A 24,591-nucleotide genomic window follows, 5' to 3' on the forward strand; every position below is an offset into this window, starting at 1 on the left:
GGCAAGCCTTTCTCCTCCCTTGAACTTCTGCAATATTCCCTTCTAACACCAAATGCCTTATTGTGATGGGGCTGCAGTTTATTCTCTCTGAAAAAATTTCTCTCCCTACAGAATGAATCTTAGAGTAGAATATTACTACAGCCATTGATTTCTTGCACTACCTATGTGTCATTTCTTCCTTATTTCCTTAATTGCTGGTTCCCTCAAGATTAAAGAGAGCAGATCAATTGGGTTAATACTACAAATTCCTGGGAGCCAGAGTAACATTGATTTGTCAGCAGGAGCAGAATCTTACCTTCCCCAAGTATTTGGTTCCCTCTTCAACATTCACAGCAGCACTGTTGACATGGTCTTCAATGCTGTCAATCTTCTCCTGCTGAGACTAGATGCAAAGGAATTATGAGTGAGCATTCCTGCTGGGGAGCAGCAGAGAGCCAATACACACTATTTTAATTCCTGTAATCAGGACCCTGTGTACTGCATCCTTGTAGTCTTAATAGTGGTTCATTAATAGCATCTGATAAACTATATCCAAAGTACAAATTTACTTGTATAAAAAAAAAAGAGGGTGACTTAATTATTAGGTAATAAAAGAGTGACACCTTTATAGGAAAAAGCATTTCACACTAAAATTCATTCAAACATACAAATATTCTTCAAATGAATCTATTTTCCAGGAGAAAAGAAATCCAAATAAGTATTTGCATGTAATGTTGGGTTTGATGGGGGAAAAAAACAAAAACAAAATCAAACAAAAAAACCTCCCTAATTTATCTCTTTGAAGAATCCGTTTAAAACAGGCAAATTTGACTTAGGAATAAAACACTCTTGATCCAATAAATACAAATTATTATGTTTTAGAAATAAGAATATGACATGGTTTGATCTGCCATGAAATCGATTGTTCTACTTCCGATATGCAAGAAGGAGCAGAGAATGAATTTACTGTCCTGTGTTTCACACCTGTACAATACATTAAAAAATCATGACAAGCCCTGGCCGGTTTGGCTCAGCGGTTAGAGCGTCAGCCTGCGGTACAGAGAGACCTGGGTTCAATTCCCGCTAAGGGCACGTACCTCGGTTGCAGTTTGTCCCTGGCCCTGGTTGGTCTTGCGGGTGGCAGCCACTCGATGTGTCCCTTCACATCGATATTTCTCTCTCTCTCTCTTCCTCTCTCTCCCTCCTGCTCTATCTGAACAAAAAATGGAAAAATGTCCTCGGGTGAGGATAAAAAAAAAAAAAAAATCATGACAAGTTAAAATGTTTCTGATCAAATATATTAATAAATCATTCTATATAAAGTAACAACACCTGCACTGACACAACAGAAATTGAGACTCATGGAAGCTCTGGGGAGAGGAATGTTTAGGTCACTGAGTGAGTTTCTCTTCACAGGTGTGACGCTCCACTACAACATGTCTTACAGGTGGTTACTGAACCTCTGCTCATATACGTCCCGTGACAGGAACTCATTACATGCCACCACAACACATTCCCATTTTTAAATCAATTTCATTTACACAGAACTTACATATATGCACCCATTTTAAGGGTATAATGTGAGTTCTGATAAATGTACAAACCCATGTAACAACCATCACATCAATATATAGACTATTTAGTGTTTTTTTTTATTCACAGAAAAAAAGAAGAGAATCCCTTTTTGATCCCAGCTAAATGCCAACTTCTACAATGACTGTGAAATCATTCAACTTTAATCCTGAAGTATTTGATTGCCCCTATGTACCTGACTTCTTCACTTACCCTGAAACAGATACAATACTCTTCCAATTGTAGTCATTTCATTTGAGAACATGAAACCCAAACAACTAATCCCCTCCATACACAATTGCTTCCTATCAGCAATACTGACTCCTCTCTCTCTCATACAACAAGTATGTAATTTTCACTGTTAGACCTTTCATGATATCCCTTTATCCTTCTATTCTCCACCACCATCTTGACATTTCTTACACAATCCCTAAAAACATCCTTTAACAGTTTCCCTTCTAACATCTCAGTCAGAGACAAATACAATAGTGCTCCTCACTCTGCAGTGTACACCAGAATCACCAGGAGGACTTCTCAAAGTGCAGATTGCTGGGTCCCACCCCCAGAATTTCTGATTTGGTAGGCTGAGGACTTGCATTTCCAATGAGTTCCCAGGTGATGCTAATGCTGCGTGACGAATCCATGATTTGCATGCACTAAAAAACCACTAGTGTACATTCATGATAGAATTAAGGGCACAACCTTTGGCCCATCATCTTCTGTTCAAATCCTACAACTATCATTGTGTACCTGTGGATAAATTACTCAAGAGCTCTAAGTGTCAGTATATCATCTGTCAAGTGAGGATAATGATACTTAATTCTCATAGAGTTGAAGTGAGGATAAAATGAGATAGTAACTGTAGATTATGAAGGGGAAAAACAGAAAGTCACCCTGATCTTTCCAAGAAGGCTCAACTCCCATCTTTCTTTTCTATCAAAAAATATATTAAACTTTTCCCCATGATGCTTGAAAATTCTACAGCACTAATATTAGATTGCTCCTAGCATTCATTCATTCAATGTTTATTTTCCTCAGACAATAAAACTTCTTTAATGATAGCTTCCCCACCCCCCCCAACCCATAGGAGCATAAGTGCCAGCACTTGTCTGGATTTCTGACACCCTATTATTGTTTCTCTTTGGGATATTGTCAACACTTTCCATTCTTGCTTGAAAGTCTGCGCCACAAGATAAATCATAGGTGTAAAACTCTATTGTCAACCTCCATATCTTGATGAGCTGAAGGATAAAGGCAAATAGCCAATGTCTCCTTTCTATCAGTCCCAAAAGAATTACATCAAGATGATGAAGTCTACCAGAATTATCATCATTTCTAAAACCCCAAGTGTGATCTCAAGACCTCAGGGAAATACATTTTCATTTATTTATTTTTGCTACACGTTTCTCTTTTTCCCCCCACTGACACCCTCCTCCCTATCCACCCTCACCCCAAATTGTTGTCTATGTCCATTGATTACTCACACATGCATATAAGGTCTGTCGTTCATCTCTTTCCTCCCTCCCAATCCCCTCCTCTGAGGTCTGTCAGTTTGTACCCCACCTCCATGTCTCTGGGTCTATCTTGTTCATCAGCCTGTATTGTTCATTACACTCCACAAATAAGTGAGATCATGTGATATTTGTCTTTTTCTGATTGGCTCATTCCCCTTAGCATTATACTCTCCAGGACCCTCTGTGTTGTCTCAAAGAATAAGAGATCTTTCCTTCTTATAGCACCAGAGTATTCCATTGAGTATATGTACCACAGCTTTTTTATCCACTCATCTATTGATGGACACTTGAGCTGTTTTCAGATCTTAGTGATTATAAATAGTGCTGTTTGAACATAGGGTGTTTCAGGCTTCTTAGGATATATTCCTAAAAGTGGGATCACTGGGTCAAATAGCAGTTCCATTTTTAATTTTTTGAGGAAGCACTGTATTATTTTCCATATTGGCTGCACCAGTCTGCATTCCCACCAGCAGTGTAGTAGAGTCCCCTTTTCTCCACACCGTCATCAGCACTTGTTGCTTGATGATTTGTTGATGGCAGCCATTCTGGCAGGTATAAGGTAATACTTCATAATCGTTTTAATTTCCATCTCTCTGATTATTAGTGATGCTGAGCATTTCTTCATATGTCTCTTGGCTATTCGTATGTCCTGTTTGGAGAGGTGTCTATTTAGGTACTCTGCCTATTTTTTAAGTTTTTTTATCCTCACCCAAAAACTTTTTTTTTTTTTTTCATTTATCTTCAGATAGAGCAGGAGGGAGAGGGGGAGAAAGAGAGAGAAACATCGATGTGAGAGAGACACATTGACTGGTTGCCACCCACATGACCCTAACCAGGGCCAGGGAAAAACTGCAATCAAGGTACGTGCCCTTAGTGGGAACCAAACTTGGGTCTCTCTGGTCCGTGGGCTGACGCATCTCTGCTCATTTTTTAATTGGATTATTTGTCTTCCTTTTGTTGAGTTGTATGAGTACTCTACATATTTTGGAAATCAACCCCTTATCTGATGTATCATTGGCAATTATGCTCTCCCATATAGTGGGTTCCCTTTCCATTTTGATGATTGTTCTTTTGCTGTGCAGAAGCTTTTTAGTTTGATGTAGTCCCATGTGTTCATTTTTTCCTTTGTTCTGTTGCCTTAGGCATTGTATCAGTGAAAATTCTGCTTCCTGTGATGTCTGAAATTTTGTTGCCTACATTTTCTTCTAGGATTTTTATGGATTCATGAGTCACACTTAAGACTTTTATCCATTTTGAGTTTATTCTTGTGTACGGTGTAAGTTGGTGGTCTAGTGTCATTTTTTTGCATCTAGCGTCCAATTTTCCCAACTCCATTTATTAAAGAGGCTGTCTTTATTCCACTGTATGTTCTTGCCACTTCTGTCAAATATTAATTGAGCATAGTGTCTTGTGTCAATTTCTGGGTTCTCTGTTCTGTTCCATTGATCTAAATGCCTGTTCTTGTGCCAGTATTAGGTTGTTTTAATTATTATCACTTTGTAGTATAACCTGATATCTGGTATTGTGATCCCTCTCCTTTGTTCTTGTTCAAGATTGCTGTGGCTATTTGGGGTCTTTTTTGGTTCCATATAAACTTTTGGAGTATTTGTTCTAGTCCCATGAAATATGTTGTTGATATTTTAATGGTGATTGTATTGAATCTATAGATTGCTTTGGGTAGTATGGACATTTTAATTATGTTAATTCTTCCAATCCATGAACAAGGTATATGCTTCTACTTTTTCATATCTTCCTCTATTTCTTTTTTCAATAACCTGTAGTTTTCTGAGAACAGGTCCTTTACTTCTTTGGTTAAGTTTACTCCTAGGTATCTTAGTTTTTTTGCTGCAATGGTAAATGGGATTTTTTTTTTTAGTTTCTCTTTCTCTGAGTTCATTATTGGTGTACAAGAATGCCGTTGATTTCTTGGTGTTAATTTTGTATCCTGCTATTTTGCCAAATTCATTTATTAGCTCTAGTAGATTTTTGATGGAGCCTTTAGAGTTTTCTGTGTACAATATCATGTCATCTGCAAACAATGACAGTTTCACTTCCTCCTTTTCAATTTGGATCCTCCTTTTATTTTTACTTCTTGTCTAATTGCAGTGGGTAAGACTTCCAGTTCTATGTTAAATAAGAGTGGAGAAAGTGCACATCCTTGTCTTGTTTCTGTTCTTAAGGGAAATGCTTTTAGTTTTTGCCCACTGAGTATGATGTTGGCTGTAGGTTTTTCATATATGACCTTTATTATGTTGAGATATGATCTCTCTATTCTCACATTGCTGAGCATTTTTATCAGAAATGGGTGATGAATTTTGTCAAATGCTTTTTCAGCATCTATTGATATGATTATATGGTTTTTATCTTTTCTTTTGTTTATGTGGTCTATCATATTTATTGATTTGCGAGTATTGTACCAGCCTTACATCCCTGGAATGTCTCCCTCTTGGTCATGGTGAATAATTTTTTTTGATGTATTGCTGGATCTGATTTGCTAATATTGTGTTAAGGATTTTGGCTTCTATGTTCATCAGGAATATTGGTCTGTAGTTTCCTCTCTTTGTAGTGTCTTTATATGGTTTTGGACTTAGAATTATGCTGGCCTCATAAAATGAGTTTGGAACTCTTTCGTTTTTTTTTTAATTTTTTTGAATAGTTTGAGGAGAATGGGTGTCAGATCTTCTTTGAATGTTCAGTAAAACTCCCCTGTGAAGTCGTCCAGGCCTGGGCTTTTGTTTGCTGGGAGTTTCTTGATTACATCTTCAATTTCCTTAGTTGTTATTGGCCTATTCAAGTTTTCTCTCTCTTCCCGGTTTAGTTTTGGGAAACTGTGTTTCTAGAAACTTGTCCAATTCACCTAGATTGTCCAATTTGTTGGCATATAATTGTTCATAGTATGTTTTGATGATCCTTTGCACTTCTGTGGTGTCAGTTGTTACTTCTCCCTTTCATTTCTGATTTTATTTGGGTCCTCTCTTTTTGTTTTTTGGTGAATCTGGCTAAGGGTCCATCAATCTTGTTTATCTTTTCAAAGAACTAGCTCTTTGCTTCATTGATCTTTTGAATTTTTTTTTTTAGTTTCTATGTCATTTATTTCTGCTCTGATCCTTACTATTTCTTTCTTTCTACTTGCTCTGGGTTTTTCTTTTTGTTTCCTTTCTAGCTCTTTAAGTTAAGGGTTAGAAAGTCCATTAGAACTTTTTCTTGTTTCTTGAGGTAGGCTTGTAGTGCTATGAACTTCGCTCTCAGTACTGCTTTCACTGCGTCCCACAGATTTTGTGTTGTTGTGTGTTCATTTTCATTGGTTTCCAGGAAGTTTTTAATTTCTCCCTTGATCTCCTTGGAAACCCATTCACTGTTTAATAACATGCTATTTAGCCTCATGTGTTTGAATGTTTTTGTTGTAATTGATTTCTAGTTTTATGCCATTATGATCTGAGAAAGTGCTTGGTATGATTTCAACCTCCTTGAATTGCAGAGACTTAGTTTGCATCTTAACATGTGATCTATCTTTGAGATTGTCCCATGTGAACTTAAGAATGTGAATTCTGCAGTTTGGGGATGTAATTCTCTGTAGATATCTATTAAATCCACTTGATCTAGTGCATCATTTAGAGCAGTGGTTTTCCACCTGTGGGTTGTGACCCCTTTGGGGGTCAAATGACCCTTTCACAGGGGTCACCTAAGACATAACAGTAGCAAAATTACAGTTATGAAGTAGCAACAAAAATAATTTTATGGCTCAGGGTCACCACAACATGAGAAACTGTATTCAAGGGTCGCAGCATTAGGAAGGTTGAGAACCACTAATTTAGAGTCTCTGTTTCCTTGTTAATTTTTTGTCTAGAGGATCTATCCAGCGATGTCAGTGGGGTGTTGAAGTACCCTGATATGATTGTACTGTTGTTGAGTTCTCCTTTGAAGTCCTCCAGAAGATTTTAAATGTATTTTGGTGTTCCTATGTTGCATGTATATATGTTTACGAAGGTTGTATCCTCCTGTTGGATAGATCCTTTCAATATTATGTAGTGACCTTCTTTGTCTCTAGTTATGGCCTTCATTCTGAAGTCTATTATTATCAGATGTAAGTATTGCTACCCCAGTTTTTGCCTTTCCGTTTCCTTGGAAAATTTTTTTCCATCCCTTCACTTTTTTTTTTTGCTGTGATGCGGGTCTCTTGTAAACAATATATATATGGGTCATGCTTTCTTATCCATTCAACTACTCTGTATCTTTTGATCGGATCGTTTAACCCATTCATGTTTAATTATTATTAATTATATTATTCATTAATTATTAAATAATAATTGTTATTAATTATTAATAATTAAATAATATTTAATTATTAATAATTATATTTTTATTGATATGTACTTATTTATTGCTATTTTTATTCATTATGGTTATGTTTCTTTTCCTATTTCTTCTGCTTATTATAGCAGTCCTTTTAACATTTCTTGAAGTGCTTGTTTAGTGCTAATATATTCCCTTAGTCCCGCCCCCCTTCTTTTTGTCTGAGAAGCTCTTCATTTCACCTTCTATTTTGAAAGATAGCTTTGTTAGATAGAGTAGTTTTGGATTCAGATCCCTGTTTTTCATGATCTTGATTACTTCATGCCATTCCCTTTCTAGCCTGTAGTGTTTCTATTGAGAAGTCAGCTGATAGCTTTATGGTATTCCTCTGTAAGTAACCTGTTCCTTATCTCTTGCTGCCTTTAGGATTCTTTGTCTTTAATTTTGGGCATTTTAATTATTATGTGTCTTAGTGTGGGCCTCTTTGGTTTCTTCTTACTTGGGGCTCTCTGTGCTTCTTGAACTTGTATGCTTTTTTCCTTTACCAAGCTAGGGAAGTTTTCTCTCAGTATTTCTTCAAATATATTATCTAACCCTTGCTCATTTTCTTCTTCTTCTGGCACTCCTATGATGTGGATGTTGTTACGTTTCATATTGTCCCACAGTTCTCAGGCTGTCTTCCTGCTTTTTAACTGTTTTTTCTTTTTGATTTTCTGATTGGGTGATTTTTTTCTACACTGTCTTCCAATTCACTGATCTGGTCTTCGGCTTCCTCTACTCTGCTGGTTATTCCTTCCAATGTGTTCCTTATTTCTGCTATGTCATTCTTCATTTCCAATTGGTTGGTTTTCAATGTTTCTATATCTTTATTCATGCTGTTGAGCTTCCTCATGATTATTATTCTGAACTCTCCCTCTGATATCTTGCTTAATTCTATGTCATTTATTTCTTCTCCTACTAAATTACTTATTATTTCATTTGGAATTTGTTTCTTTGTTTCACTATTTTGGCTGTCTCAGTGGGTTTTGGAGCCTGCCAAATATTCCCTGTGGTTGTTGGTGTTCCACTGGTTGTGGCTCCCTCTACTGGGTTTGGATGAGTGTGGGAGGACCCACATTAAACACCACTGTCACATCTTCCTTTCCTGGGTAGATTTGCAAACCAAGGAAAGGTTCAGTTATCCTCTAGCTTTTTGCCTGGAGGCTATTAGTCTCAGTTACTTGATGAGCCTCAATTGGTAGCCCTCAACTGAATGAAAAAAAAAAATCCCTCCACTGTAAAAGGATTAGAAAATTATCTTTTAATGCTTCTTTCTAAAAGGTTGGATATGACTTGTTTTTAATAAAATAGAATTCTAAAATAATTTTATTTTAATATTTTTTCACAAAAATATTTTGGAATCATTGGAGAAGGAACCACAAGACAAAATAAAGATTGAGATTAGTGATTATTTGAACTGTAATGCTCCCCATCACTACAATCACCAGGACTTAATGAGGCCTGTCTCACCCTGAGGAGGAGCTTACACCTCTAAGTACTTATTCACTGACATAAGGAAGCATGGAAATGAGGCAGAGGGCAGATCCCTATCCTGGGATCAATCGTCATCCCTTAGTTGTACAGATCTGCCTCCTTCTTCCCCTATTTTGCTTGGTTTGAATCCCAAAACTTTGCCCATATCTTTAATTTCTGCTTCTTGAGTAACAAAGACTCAACTGACAGAACAATTAGAGTTAGGCAGCTAGTGTCAGAGTTGTTGATCACTGTCCACAGAATGACCAGCCAGACTCCATTCAGAGCCAAATCTGGTCACCACTTGTCCACTGTGCCCTTGGCTCTTTATGTTGGGCCAAACCACATTTATACAACCTTATCTCAGTATAGGAAACCAAGCTCCAGCAACAACAGTGGCTCAGGAGCCTCCTCACCTCCATCTACTAACCTCTCCCCTTTTTGCTTCTGATTTGCTTATGTTTGCTTTCATCTGCCTGTACTGGCCACATCTGACAATCTTCAAACTCTCTTCCTGATATTGTATACTTTGGCAATTCATATATGTTTTCAGTATCTCTTTAACAATGAATCAAATCACTTATGAGGGTCACTGCAGTGTTTCTCAAGCTAGAGTAATGTATGGACTTTTCCCTTTTTTTTTTTGTAATCCTCATTCGAGGACATTTTTACATTTATCTTCAGATAGAGCAGGAGGGAGAAGGGGGAAGAGAGAGACACATCGATATGAGACATATCGACTGGTTGCCACCCACATGGCCCTGGTGGGGCCGAGAACAAACTGCAACTGAGGTATGTGCCCTTAGCTGGGACTCTCTGGACCACGGGCCGACGCTCTAACCCCTAAGCCAAACTGGCCAGGTGGACTTTTCCCTTTTTAAAGGAAAAACTTTTTCAGAAGACCAAGAATATGTCTATGGATTTTGTGTTAAGAAATAATGAATTAGGTCCCATATCTGCCTAAAAAGACAACTAAATCATAATTAGCAGTGAAGAAATGTGACTTATTAAGTTAATATTTGTCACGAAGAATGCAATTTATGCATTTGAAGTAAAACTTCAAAACTCATGAAGAATTGTTTTTCTCTTTTAAAAAATGATTTTTTAAAATTGATTTTTAGAGAGAGAGAAACATCAATATGAGAGTAAAACACTGATCCACTGCCCACAACCTGATCATGTGCCCTGACCAGGAATTGAACCAGCAACCTTTAGGTGCACAGGACAACACCCAACTGAGCCACACTGGCCAGGGGGACTTGTTTTTCTCTTGAATGTACTTTTGGACCGTTATAAGCCCATCATCCTCTATATCAAATAATAGTACTACATTCAAAACATCCATTCCAAACTCCATTTATATCAATAAAAATGCTCTTCCTTGAATAGTCTTGCTAATAGGTGTGCAGTTTTATTATTGTGTTTGAAAAGCTATGAGTTTCTTTAAGAAGTTAATGCCAAAACTCCAGATATTTTTCTTTATTAATAACTCCAAATTTCAGCCAGCTCTCAAGGCCAGCTCTACTCTTAGATCTTGACCAATCCAAATAAGATTGAGCTATTCTGGTTCTGAACTCCAAAGGTATGTAATCTCTATTCTGATTCATATGCAATCACATACACAGAAAAGCTCAGAAACAAGCATACAAATGCTATGATAAACAGGCAGAATACAGAATTATATTCACCTAGAACAGACAATAAAGTAGGTGAGTAGGACATTGACATCAGGGGATTTAACAACAGGAAAAGGACTCTAAAAACTATAGTAAAATGTCTAAAGGTAATGTTGGTAGCAAAAGTAGAATTCTAAGCAAGGAGCTTAAGGGAATCAAATAAGGGAGAAACAAAAGCAGGAGTGTAGTTGGGGCAATAAAAGGGAAGGGGGTGAGAAGTAACAGACATTTCATTTAGTCCTCCCTGCAATTTTACAAAGCTCATTGTTATCAAATAATATTCTGAAGGTCACATAGGTAATAAATGGAGGAATATGATCTAATTCATTACAACCCAGATTTTATGCATCCAGAGTAAAATTAGCTTTAAAATTAGAACCCTGTATATACTGTGTTTTTTCCTAAAAAGCCATAGGGAATAAAGCAAAGTGTAGAGACAAAACTGGACCTGCAGCCAAAGTAACCTGCTGTTGAGCAACTGGCTCAGCATTCTTTAAATTCCCCTTGACTAGAAATAGGGTTGGTTCCACAATTACAGGAGAGAGGGCACTTGAGCAAAAAAGGCTGAAGAAAAATGAAAATGGTGCCCAGTACATATTAATTTATTAATATCTATTGGACCACCCTGGATCTCTCAATGGCTTTATAGGTTCTCTTTTTATTGTGGTCAAAATTAACATAACATAAAATTTACAATTTTGACCATTTTTAAGTATACAATTCAGTGGCATTAAGTACATTCCCAATGTTGTGCAACTATTGTGACTATCACATAGGTTCTTTTTTATACTATTCTCCAACCTTCGTTGAGCTTAGCTCAGTACTATGCACATAGAAAAAGCTCCATAAATACATGGTTAACTTGCCTAGATACTATCATGTCCATGTGACGATAATGAGAGGATGTGGTCTCTCTGGTTATGTTCCCAAGTCATTTGGTACCTAAATGGAGCTTCTGTGAGTCCTTGACCATGTGGTCATGAGAACTCAGTCACCCTGGGAATAGTAATCAGGGGTTCTCTTTTGAGCTATTGCCTAATAACAATCTGTCCTTATATAGATTATTATAAATAGGACATTTGTATATAGCTATGACTATAGCAAAACTCTTTCTGCACAAATCTTCCTTAGATTAGGGGTTAGAAACTGCTTATATAACCTAATAGTATATATAACTGTAAAATGGCCACAAACCCTTAATTTTCCTTTCGTGTGCCATCTCATTAGAAGGGAAATGTGTTTGTCTTGAATGAGAACTTTTTACATGTGTTGCTTGTTTATGAAATCAACTTTGAGTATAATTTACATACATTATACCTCACACATTTCGTGTGTACATACCAGTGACTTTTGACAAATATATGTATCTGTATAATCAGACATGTACAGATTTTACAAGCTGCATTAGATCAGAGATTATGTGTTACAATTAAATAAATCTTGATTCTAAAAACAACATGTGTTTTGGGATTCTTATATCATTCTCTTTTATATACAAATATATCAATAGACTGTACAGATACCCAATTCAGAAACTTAAAATATTTTGCTTCTTCTGACTTAGAGGCATCAAAAATGGAAAATACTTTAAACAGTTTACTATATTCAATTTTAAGCATTACATTTCAAGAAAAATCTACAAGCTAGAAAACAAGTAGAGTAAGGGTCTAGAAATGAAAAGCCTAGAAATCATATTCTAGGAATACATTAGAGAATCAAGGAATTTTATGAGAAGAAAATATGGTGAAGTGGGTAGAGTGAGGAAGGATAAGTTGGTCTCAAAGGCTGAAAAACTTTTACATGGAAAAGAGATACAACTTGTTTAGCAAATGGCTCCAGGGAGCACAAGTATCAGAATGAAATTATTAGAGGGCAGAATTTACTTTACATGAGGAAGAACTTCTAAGAATTAGAGCCCCAAATGCCATGGTTGAAGTATGAAGCATCCCTGCACTGTAATTGTTCGAAAAGAAGCAAAGATCATCTATTTGAGAAGTTGGGGCAAGAGGAGATTAGTTGACCTCTTAAGTCTTTTTCAGTTCCAATTCTGAGATTCTGTGATCTAGGAACCTCTTATAATTTAAAGCCAGGTGTCAAGGAAACCATAATTCAAAAATGTACAACCCCCAAATTATAGTTTGATAAAGAACAAAGGACCAACCCTAGCCGAACCATAAGCAGAAACAGGATTGCTCCTGCATATACAACACACACACACACACACACCCCACTCTTACATCCAACCTTCCCATAATTCCTGGGGAAAAATAAGTTGGAAAAATAGTAATAGAAAATCTATCCTATCTTTTCCATCCAATTTTACTTTACATTCCCTAATCTATGTTATTACTATCACTGGCTACCTGATTATACAGAATAAAGCCTTAATGTTTCTTCTTTGACTTTTCCATCTTCCTCCAATTTCTACCTCTGGCCCCAGAAATACCTCTTAATTGTCATTTACTTTTATACAGTAGTCCTCCCTTGTCCATGGCAAATATGTTGCAAGACCCCCGGTGGATATATGAAAGTGCAGATAGTACTGAACCCTATATATACTGTGTTTTTTCCTATACATGCACACACTTTACAGCTTTCCTTTGGCATATTCGAACTGCCAGAATCACTACTCTTGCACTTTGTGGCCATTATTAAGTAAAATAAGGGTTACTTGAACATAAGCATTGCAGTACTGTGACATTCTATCTGATAAACTAAGATGGATGTTTAGTGACTAAGGGCAGGAGCGTTTACAGCATGGATGCTATATGGTCAAAGGGATGATTCATGTCTTGGGCTAGACAGAGCAGGCCAGTGTCAGATTTCACCATGCTACAGAATGATGTGCAACTTAAAAGTTAAGAATTATTTCTGGAATTTTCCATTTCATATTTTCAGACTATGCACGTAGAAAGCAAAAGTGTGGAAAGCCAAACTGCAGACAGGGACTACTATACTTGTATTGCCATTGCTCTTGGTGAAACTCTTGCAACTGATTCCTAACTAGTCATTCTGCCTATAATCACCCCCTCTCCAAGGCCATTATTCACACTGCTAACAGTGATCTTTCTGAAGCACAGACTGGATGAATCATACCACTCTGATATGCTAAAAAAAATCTGTATTGGCTCCTACAAAGTAAAGTTCAAATTCTTTGGTATGGCCTTCAATGCTATCTGAATCTCACCCTAACCCTCCTTGCTTTGTTTGTCCATGGTACCTTATGCTTTGATTACACTGAAGGACTTTTCTTTCCTGAAATGTAATGTACTCTATGTCTTTGTTCAACTGTTTTCAAATGCACCCCCTCACTCCACCTGTGGACACTTTACTCAATTTTTCAAGGCTCAAGCAAATGCTACCTATTTTGTGACACTATCCTAAATGCTTCTACCTCTTAACTCCTGCCTCTCTCCCCTAGAATTAAATACTTCTTCTTGGAACTTACCATTCTTGGAGCTTATAGTAATTCTTAGCATACCTTATTTTTGCATTTAACAGTTATGCTTGAAATTTCAGTTTTGGGGGAAGTTTATCTCTACCCTTTGCAAATCCTTGACGGCAGAGAGCAGGCTTCATTTATTTCTATATCAACCTTGTCAGACCCCAATGCCAAGGATCTAATACAGTACCTTTTATACAACAAGTGCTTAATAAATGTTCATTGAGCTGATCTGGAATTTGAGAACAGTTAGACTTCTATCCATGACCAAACAGCAGTCTTAAAAATTATAACTTCTATTAAAATTCTAAAAAAAAGTCTAGTGATTGATAAAAGCCTTTTAGCTATTAATCTAACATATCTGAACCAAAAACAGATGAATACTTACATTCACTAGGAGAGAGAATTCTGTGACCAGTTGGCTAAGTTGAATTAAGTCCTTAAAAAGAGAGAGAGAAAGAGGAAGTTACTTATTTTTATGCCTCACAGTTACCAAAAGGAATAAAATTAACATACCGCTTCTAAGATTTCCCATGATTCTGCAGCATCTTGATCTTGAGGAATTTCAGGCAATGCATATATCTGAGTCATACTCTGAGGAACAGCTTCATCTTCAGTAGGATGAAATGCTCCTGGATGAACAAAGTCTCATGTTTAGAGTTTATCTGCCTTGTTAGAACGGTGATAGCATGAAGCAACTCCATAAAACAACTGTCATGTAAAATGTTTACTAATTAAATTCAGGCTGAAAGTAAATTGATTATAAAAACAGATTTATCTATAGGTAGATTGTTCCCTTATATTTTTTTAATTATTTTACAAAGTCAAGAAAAAAAGGCTACAAATACTATCTACCCACTCTGAATGAGTAGGGGTAGATGTGGAAGACACACCAAAGAAAAACTATTCTATTTGGTCAATGCTCCATGAAGAAGTACCCAGGTTTACACTTTTCCTTGCTAAATCATTAACTTTTTTCTTTGGCTATTCTAGTAATAAATATCAGATTCTGAAGCTGTTAAAAGTAGGAAAGTGATAGGATTTTAACAATGAAAATCAGTCATTTTTGGTAACAAATGTGTCATCATCACCCAGCTGGTATGGCTCAGTGGTTGAGTGTCGACCAATGCCCCAAGAGGTCGCTGGTTTGACTCCCGGGCCGGGCACATGCCCAGGTCGTGGGCCAAATCCCTAGTGTGAGGCATGCAGAAGGTGGCCAACTATTGTTCTCTCTCATCAATGTTTCTATCTCTCCCTCTTTCTTCCTTCCTCTCTCTCTAAAATCAATAAAGAAAAAAAAAAAGAGTATGGGTTTTGTCAAAAAGACCTGGATAAGAATCCTAGTTTGGCTATTTACTAGCTCTTTTACTTGGGGAAGATATTTCATTCTCTGACTTATTTTCCTCATTTATAAAATGATACTTTGCACTGTGCCTGACTTATATATCAAGTATAAGTGGTTAATAGTTACTACTACTGCCATTGCTGCTATTATTATTATTATTATTATTATTATTTTGTCTTTATTGTTGAGAGTATTACAGATGTCCCCTAATGGAGCTTACCATATAATATGTGATACAGACATGTTAACAGGCAAGTTCAGTATAGCCTGATAATAACTGTGATATAGGTAAGTATAGAATGCTATGTGAGCAGAGAAGAGAGATAGTTAACCTAGATTTGTGGAGGAGAGAGTGGTCCGAGAAAGTTCTGAAGCTAAAGCCTGAGGGTGAACAGAAATTACATAATTGAAATGGGACAAGAGTGAAGAGAGACGTAGAAGGTAATCAGGTCAGGGAGAATAGTATGTGCATAGGTTTGGGAACAGAAAGGAGTCAGTATAGCTCAAGTATACGCTAAAAAAAGCAAAAGGTGCCCTGGCCGGTTTGGCTCAGCGGTTAGAGTATTGGCCTGCGGTCCAGAGAGACCCAGGTTCGGTTCCCGCTAGCGGGGAGAGCCTCGGTTGCAGTTTATCCCAGCCCTGGTTGGTCTCGTGGGTGACAGCCACTTGATGTGTCCCTTTCATGTCGATGTTTCTCTCTCTCTCTCTTCCTCTCTCTCCCTCCCACTCTATCTGAACAAAAAATGGAAAAATGTCCTCGGGTGAGGATAAAACAAATAAATAAATAAAGCAAAGGTTGAGGTTGGAAATCAAGGGTAACATTATTTGTGCATTGTAAACTATGTTCAAGACTTTTGTCATTCTCATAAGATCAATAGGAAACTATGAAAAGGAATAGGAGACTATTGAAATGTTGGAGGGTACCATACCAGATTTCAAATTTATAAAGGAAACCATAGCTGTGGTGCGAAGAATAGACTAAAGATGGAGTCAAAAGGTATAAAAAATTAGAAGTAAAATACCAGTTGGAAGTCTTTTGAATATGTCCGGTGCAAAATGATGATGATCTGCTCTAGAATAGTGGCAGTGGAAATGTAAAGAAGACATCTGAAGGTCTACTTTCCTTTGGTCCACCTTATTTCAAGCTTAAAACAACCTCTATCACTTCAATATTTTCTGAATATTCATTAAGTATTGTTTTGGGTACCCGGGATGAAAAAGTAATACAAAGTAGTTGCTCTCAAGAAACATATATTCTAGAAGACTTAGACATACAAAGAAACAATCCTGAAACAGTAAGAGAGTTCATTAATATCTAAGTAAATAAATACAGATACACATAGTACTTTGTGGGCATTCCAAGCTGGGGTGGCATCTGACCCAGCTTGATGTGGTATGCAGTTTATGGGACAGCTTCCTAAAAAAGATGATCGTACTAGGCAAAGAAGATAATAGAAATCTAGGTAGCGAGACCAGCAAGAAAAAGGCCCTCAATGAAGACAGAATATAGCTTAACATAAAACCAGCAGTTTGGTCTTGCCAAAGCATAATGTAAAAGCCATAAAGTTACAAGTATAAGACATTATAGATGGTCAGAAGGGGCCTTGCAGTCTAGTTAAAGACTTTGGACTTTAATTGGTAGACAGTGGAGAGCTACAGAAGGGTTTTAAGCAGGGAAATGACAGTGACATGTGACACCTGATCTAATTCTAAAAGTAAGTCATTATAACACTAAGTCCAACTTCTCTCTCAATTTCCTTTCCATACTAGCCTATAACAATGGCATTTTATAAAACTGCACTCACTACTAGTTTACTTTCATAATTTATGAATGTTTTACCTCTCAAGAAAAATAAACCTGTTCAAATTGTTTAGGAAAGGTGTAGTCAGTCAACTAAAAAGTAATTTGTAGGTTTATCAGAACTATGTTCTTTTAATTATGAATCTTATTTGAATATATTTCCTTATCTTAAAGGAAGAGCAAAAACATGAGATACAGAGTAAATTTTATATTACAACATTATGGCAAGTATCCAATATTTTAAAAGCTCTCTATGATCTTTACAAATGCTTAAGAGTTATTTATCCCATGACCTAACATCACACAGAGACACTTTCATGTTAACTTCAATCAAGATAAATAAAACACTTTAAGACCTTTCTTCCACTTAATATTCCTATTGTAAGAACTCCAACTTCTTTAGTTGATGAATAATGATAACTTTATTATTAACAAACCAAATGTAAAACATAACTTCATAAACACAACACGCATTCTAAATATTTTTAAGGCATAATCTTTATATTATTAGAGAGGATTCAAATAAATTATGAAATAAGGAGAAATTATCATACGTAAATTCTTGATCTAAAAATGAAGGGATGGGAAATGGTGGACATTTTAGACAAATATTAAAGATGTCCCTCACTAAAATTTAAGAAATGTTTAAATCTTTTACATCTCACTTGAAACCAAAGTATATATGCATCTTAGTTAAAATGAAGTCTTAGAACAAAGAAATCTGTTCTCTTCCTGCTGTAAACTTACAAAGCTGAACATCACTAATCAATAAAAGGCATGACTAATAATTAAGAAAGGAAACCCTTTAATTTCTACAACTTCCATAACTCATTTATTCTAGCTTGTATTAAAAATCTATACCTCACTGGTCACCTGCTGACTTTGAACTTTTACAAATTGCTATAGATATGAGGAAGCAAAACAAGGAGACAGATTCTAACTGCAGGAAAGAAGGCTAAAGAACTCTTATTCTGTCCATAGAAGTCAAAATTGCTATTGCTTTATGTGATATAATAATCTCAGCTAGTTCTATTTACATGCACAGACAAGTGTAAAGGGCATAAAATATATCACTCACCAACTGTTTTTCAAGCTCCAGTTTTAAATCTTATTATTGACTATAAACTCAAATAAACATTAAGACATACTTCGTTGAAGTGAGAAGTGAGCTTAATAACATAGACATAAGGCTTTTCCCTTCTCTCTCTCTGTCTATACACCCATTCATTCACTAATTTATTCATATTCATTCTCCCCTTCTCCCCACAATGCTCCTCTTCTTTCTTTCTTCATGCTTCATGAAGGACAGTGACTCTAAGAATTATAAAACAATATATAAAAGTTTCCGCTAGCTCTTTGGTCTCAGTCACAGAAGCGAGATGAGGAAGGGAATGTCATCATTCAGCAAGTGCACAAGATGCACACGCTGTGCCACGCTGTGGTTCGAACTGCCTCCTCCCTTCACAAGTCCACCTGGAACAAGTGCAGATACCCTGCCAAGCGGAAGAGGAAGTATAACTGGAAGTGACCTGGCTAAACGACCAAACACCACCAGCAGAATGGGTCACATGAGACAACCTAAAAGTGTATACCCCAGATTCAGGCATGGATTCCATGAAGGAACAACCCCGAAACCTAAGCAGGCAGCTGCTGCAGCAGTCAGTTCATCTTAAGAAATCCAATGATTAGTTATGTAATAAATGTTCTGGTTAAAAAAATTTTTTTTCCACTGAACTTTACTATATTAGAAAAAGTGTCATTATGAATCTAAATTAATTGAAAAACATTTCCTGAATTTTTTCATGTTCTGACAGCTTAAAAATTGTGAAATTAATTTACTGATCATCTTACATAAACCTATCTATCAAAATAAAATGACTTCTAAGTCATGGATTAACTTAGCTGCAAAGAAGGATTTAAAAAAAATTAAAACCAATCAAAAACACATCTTCTGAATAATATACAAATACCATTTACATGTTTTACAAAATGGTTAAGCAGTGCATGCATATACCTGTGATAAAATCTAATATTTCATCAAATTCAATATGCTGGTCTGAATTTCCCACAAATTTTAAGATTGAATTCTTCTCTTTTGTGAATATTTGTTTAAAATGTATTAAGATTCTGTCCCTATTGTGCTGGTGACGTTGTGTGCTGGATGGGAGTAAGAAAGACAAAGATGGAGAGAAATGATGATTCACTCTGTAGAACTTGGTACACCTTTCTAAATACAATTCAAATCTGTAGGCTCATCACTTCTCTTGGTGGGAGCAATATGCTAAAAATGAAACTAGACACACAAGTGAGACAGAAGGGAGTTTCTCAAATCAAGTAAGACTGGCAGAGATTTGCTTTAGGAATTCTCAGAAGCTGGACAAAAGAACAGAAAAATCTTCACACATTTTCCCTAAACTTAATAAGCTTCTTTCATTCTCCAGAGAACATAAAATGCCCTATTTTACTTGTTATTTCTATCTGTAAATGAAAAACTATTTTTGTATTTTGATCTCACTCATGGAAATGTGGCAACATTGCTCCTGAATCTCTGCTGATGTTTCCAGCCAATTTACTTAGAATCAGATTGAACTTTTAAAGGAAAATGTATTTTAAGGCACTTAACTTCTATGCAAATCAAACACATTTTTTTCTGTATAGCCTGTCACTACTGTAATGAGTATCTACAGTAAAAATAAAGAAAAACCAAAGAACACTGGATAAAAACATGTAGAATGACAGAAAAGATTCTACAGTTAGAGAAGACCACATATGGAACAAATCCAATTCCTAACCCACTACTAGCGTTTTACATAAATTAGTGTTTTATTTTCATATTCTTCTCCCATTCTCAATTATTTTTTAAATAATATTTCTGGCCCTGGCCGGTTTGGTTCAGCAGTTACAGCACTGGCCCACAGACCTAAGGGTCTGGGTTCAATTTCAGTCAAGGGCATGTGCCTGGGTTGCAGGTTTGATCCCTGGCCCTGTTCAGGGTCATGCGGGAGGCAACCAATTGATGTGTCTCTCTCACATGGATGTTTGTTTCTCTCTCTCTCTCCTTTCCACTCCAAAGAGCAATGGAAAAAAATCCTCTGGTGAGGACTAACTAACTAACTAACTAAATAAATAAATAAAAACAATAATACTAATATTTCTGGATTTAAGGCAACCTAGAAGAAACTCTGATACTTGGTGAGACAGTTACTTTGCACTGTTTAATGATGGCAATGGATTCAAAGTGCAATATGACTTGCAGACCATTAAGAATCTGAAATTCTAACATTGTTTAAGGTATAACTTAGACATTTGATGTTATAAATGGAATAGATTATCTTATTCAAACCAGAATTGATTGTGTTGATTTAATTCTGTAGTTTCTCCCAGTGTTAAAGTGATTACATCTTAGGACGATTTAGTGTTTCATGAACGGAGAAGTTTGAGAATCAATAGAGTTGGAAAATAAATTGTATCTGTTATTTCTTCTCCCTCATCCTCTGGTTCTGCGCCAGTCTTTTTTACTTCCTCTGTATACACGATTCTCAAATTTTGCCAACATTTCTTTTTATACTAGTCAGCTTCCTCCAGAGAAAGTTTATTGCTAACAAACAGGGTAAACTGCCTTCTAATAATCACCCCATTCCTCTGATGATATATAAACCCACGCTTGTTGAGTCCAAACAGCCCTACTATTAGAGACACAAATAATGCAATAAAGTAAAAATAAAAGCAAATATTAGAATAGTATTGTATTGTATTGTAAGAAAACTCTCAGATAGAATTGAAATATTTTGGGTGCTGGTGATGGGCAATTTAAAGCTAAACAGCAAAAGAGATTGATGCCAGCAATGCTTTCCAGAAAAACCAGCATATTTTCACTGTTATTACTGCCATCACACCTGTCAAAATGTCTGGGTGAATAAGATGGCCCCTTAATCACACAGAACTATAAAGCCCAGTTTCTCTACACATGCACATAAAGTATCAGTTCATAATAAATGATAGGAATAGCATAAAGCCCTATCAATATGGTATTGATAATGATATATGAACAGAATAATGCAAACAGTAACCACCAACTATCAAAAAGCATTCTTCCCAAATACCCTTCTCTGCAAAACAATACTTTTAGATACTGGTTATACACTGAGTGACATGATTATAGCATATATGAAATTATAAAACTGTCTCTAAAAAGATACTTACTCATTCATATTTATAAAACATTTATTAATGGTCTACTATGTGCCAAGCACTATGTACTATGTGCTATATACTTACTATGTGTTAGGTACTAAGGATACAATAAAAGCAAGATTACCCAGAAGCTCAGGATGATGAACTAAATGTTCCTATTTCTCTGTAAATTACTAGATCATTAGCACTGAAAATAAAAGGCTAAAAATAATTAGGAGTCTCCTACATAAATGAAAAGAGGAAAACTGGGCAGGGTAGTATCTCTTGTAATTTATGTATACCCCTCTTTTTCCATAAAGATTTAGGGCAGCTTAGAACATACATAAAATGTAACAAGATGGCTTAAATTAAAAATTAAAAAGAAACTCAAACACAAAAAGAGGGCAGCAATTATAAAATAAAACCAGGATAGTTTAAAAAATTGGCTTTTAGTAGAGAAACTTTATCAATGTTGCCATTTAATAACCAAAAAAGAAAAAAAAAAAGACCATTTGCTTTGAAATACTACTATGAATTTTTTTCAGGATTCTTTATAAAGACATTACTAAAATACAATCAATAATTATCAATTACATCCTTAATAGAGATATAATGAGAAGTTTCACTGGGTTGTTTCTTGAAGTCTCACTTCATAGAAGTTGATAGCATAACCTCCAATGCAGATTTTTTTTTTTATGCTGTCAGTTAAATTCAGAAAACTGAGCTTGGAGATAGCTCTAACATCCCCTGTGAAAATCAGAATGCCTAAGAAAGAAACATGACTGACTAGGCCACCCTTGCAGTTGGTGATGAGGGAAGAGTACTCTGTAGACAAAAATGAGACTGTTTGTAGGAAATACTGTAAAATTAATTTTCAACATGTAGACAAATAGGTACTTAAAGCCCTGAAATTCCACTTTATGCACATAGCCTCAAAATTTTTATCCTGCAAAACTTCTCGGATATGCATTTCCAGGCACACTCAATATACTGCAATAGGAGGCAATCCCTGAAGACATATGGTGAAGTTTAATTAACTGCAATACTATGATCAAGAATAAGACTATACATTACCACCAACAGTCATAGATCTGGTCAAAGAAGGATGTAATAAAGTTTCTTCATCATTAAATTGTTTCTCAAGTTCTTCTACAGATTTCAGATGGAGTTGAAGAAATTCTGCTGTTGCTGCTGATGCTGCTTCTTTAACAGGATCTATCATTCTCTTCAGCAGTGCTAGGTCACTCTTCTGGACTTTCAAACAAAGCTTCTCCATTTCTCGAATATTGGAGCGGAGTTGCTATAAAAGAAAAAAAAATCATTAAAGCCCAGCCAGTGTGGCTCGGTGGTTGAGCATCAACCCATGCACCAAGAGGTCACTGGTTCGATTCCTGGTCAAGGCACATGCCCAAATTGTGGGCTCAATCCCAAGTGGGGGGCATGCAGGAGGCGGCAAACTGATGTTCTCTTTCATCGATGTTTCTCTCTCTCTCTCTCTCCTTCTCCCTTCCTCTCTAAAAATCAATAAAGAAAAAAAAATCATTAAAACCACCATATATCTCAGTATAAAATATCTTTATTTTCAGAGGTAATGTGTGCTGATGCTTCTTCTTTAACAGGATCTATCATTCTCTTCAGCAGTGCTATGAATGAAGATTATTACAACAGAAGGTATGCATAATACTTTTCTATTTTTCTATGTTTCTTGTCTCTGGCTAAAACCAGCTTCTTTAGAAATTAACATCCTCATACTTTAAATTTATTTAGCATTTTTCCTTCATTAAATATGATTGTTACAAAGGTAACAAATGTTCTTTATAATATATCAAATACGGCAGAAACATATCAAGGAAAATTTATTGGTTTCCCTATTTCTCATTGCTCAAGCAAACACTGACATACACGGCCATTTTTTAAACAAAAAATTGATTACATTATACACAATAATCTATACTTTGTCATTCCCCACCTCAACTAAATATCATCACGGATATCCCTCCTGGTCAATGGTTGTACCATATTCCATAATATGGGTGGAATATAATTTATTCAAACACTCCAGTGATCAACTGTCCTTCATGTTGTTTCCAGTTTTTAGTTATTACAAACTATGAAAAAATATTATTGAATATAAATCCTAATATACTATAACAGTATATATTAGTATTATAGTAAGTAATATTATACTATATTTTATAGAAATTATTCCCAAAAGTGAGAGTACCACTCAAGGGATAATGTGCATTTTTATGTCAATAGCTATTATCAACTTTTCCCCCAAACAGCTGTAACAATTCATACCACCACCAAAATATGAGTACCCATTTTCCCACATATGACAGCACTACATCATCTCATTGTTTTTTCACTTTGCATTTCTCACTGAGTGAAGTTCCTGGATTTTTTTTCCACATCATTTTCCCTTCTTTTAAAAAACATATATCGGTATAATCATAAATTTTCCTCTAATGTGCTAATATAATGAATTATGAGCAAGTTTTATGAATAGAGCCATCTTTATATTTCTGAAATAAATGCGTCCTCGTGTGTATGTGTGTGTGTGTGTGTATGTGTGTGGGTGTGTGTACTCTTTTAATACACTGTTAAATTCAATTTGCTAATCTTTTATTTGAAATTTTAGTAAATGTATATATACATATGCACATGTGAACAGTGTCTGTCTATAGTATCTTTACTAGGTTTCAACTCACTTTAACAGGTTTAAGGTGTGCTAACTTCATAAAATGGGGAGCTTTCCATTTTTTTCAATGGTCTATACTTTGAAAAACATAAAAACCAACTATTCTTTGATAAATAGAATTAACTTGCAAGAATGATCTCAGTATGATGATTTAAAAACTATAGATCTCTATTCATATAATATTTTAAATTATTTTCCCCTAATGCATTTTCAAAGATACTAATGCAAATTCTATATAGTAGACAGAAAAAAAAGTGTTAATTTCTTTAATTTCTCAAGTACATACTCTGAGTGAGGTGTTACATTCCATATTATTACATTCCACATTATTACATATAGAGAAAAATTTTAAAGTAGTTCAGAATTTACTTAATTATGTGATGCAAAGCTGGGATTAAAATCCAATTATTCTTATAAATCCAGCCATCTTTCTATTAAACTATAAACATAATCCCTATCTATATGGTACCTTAATACAATCTAAAATCTCCATTTTATTCTAGTAAAATTAAAACTAATTCTAGAAATAATAGTTTATCTATAACCTAAAGCATCTTGCAAGATTTTCTGGGTGAATCAAAAA

The 24,591-nt window shown here is 35.6% G+C and overlaps 1 protein-coding gene and 1 pseudogene across 16 annotated transcripts in view; one reads left to right on the forward strand and one right to left on the reverse strand.

Moving 5' to 3' along the window:
- Nucleotides 1-24,591, reverse strand: part of STX17 (syntaxin 17) — a 73,182-nt gene that overhangs the window by 9,246 nt on the left and 39,345 nt on the right. For all 16 annotated transcript variants that reach the window (XM_036260551.1, XM_036260550.1, XM_036260554.1 and 13 more), the window contains 4 exons: nt 22,382-22,607; nt 14,505-14,620; nt 14,377-14,427; nt 296-382 (listed from right to left, as the gene is read on the reverse strand). In XM_036260551.1, the coding sequence (XP_036116444.1) occupies nt 296-382; nt 14,377-14,427; nt 14,505-14,620; nt 22,382-22,607 (480 nt within the window). The remainder of the gene's footprint in view (nt 1-295; nt 383-14,376; nt 14,428-14,504; nt 14,621-22,381; nt 22,608-24,591) is intronic.
- On the forward strand, nt 18,514-18,807 carry LOC118629431 (annotated as a pseudogene).

Source organism: Molossus molossus, unplaced genomic scaffold, assembly GCF_014108415.1.
Source record: "Molossus molossus isolate mMolMol1 unplaced genomic scaffold, mMolMol1.p scaffold_m16_p_14, whole genome shotgun sequence".
In the NCBI taxonomy this organism is placed as follows: domain Eukaryota; kingdom Metazoa; phylum Chordata; class Mammalia; order Chiroptera; family Molossidae; genus Molossus; species Molossus molossus.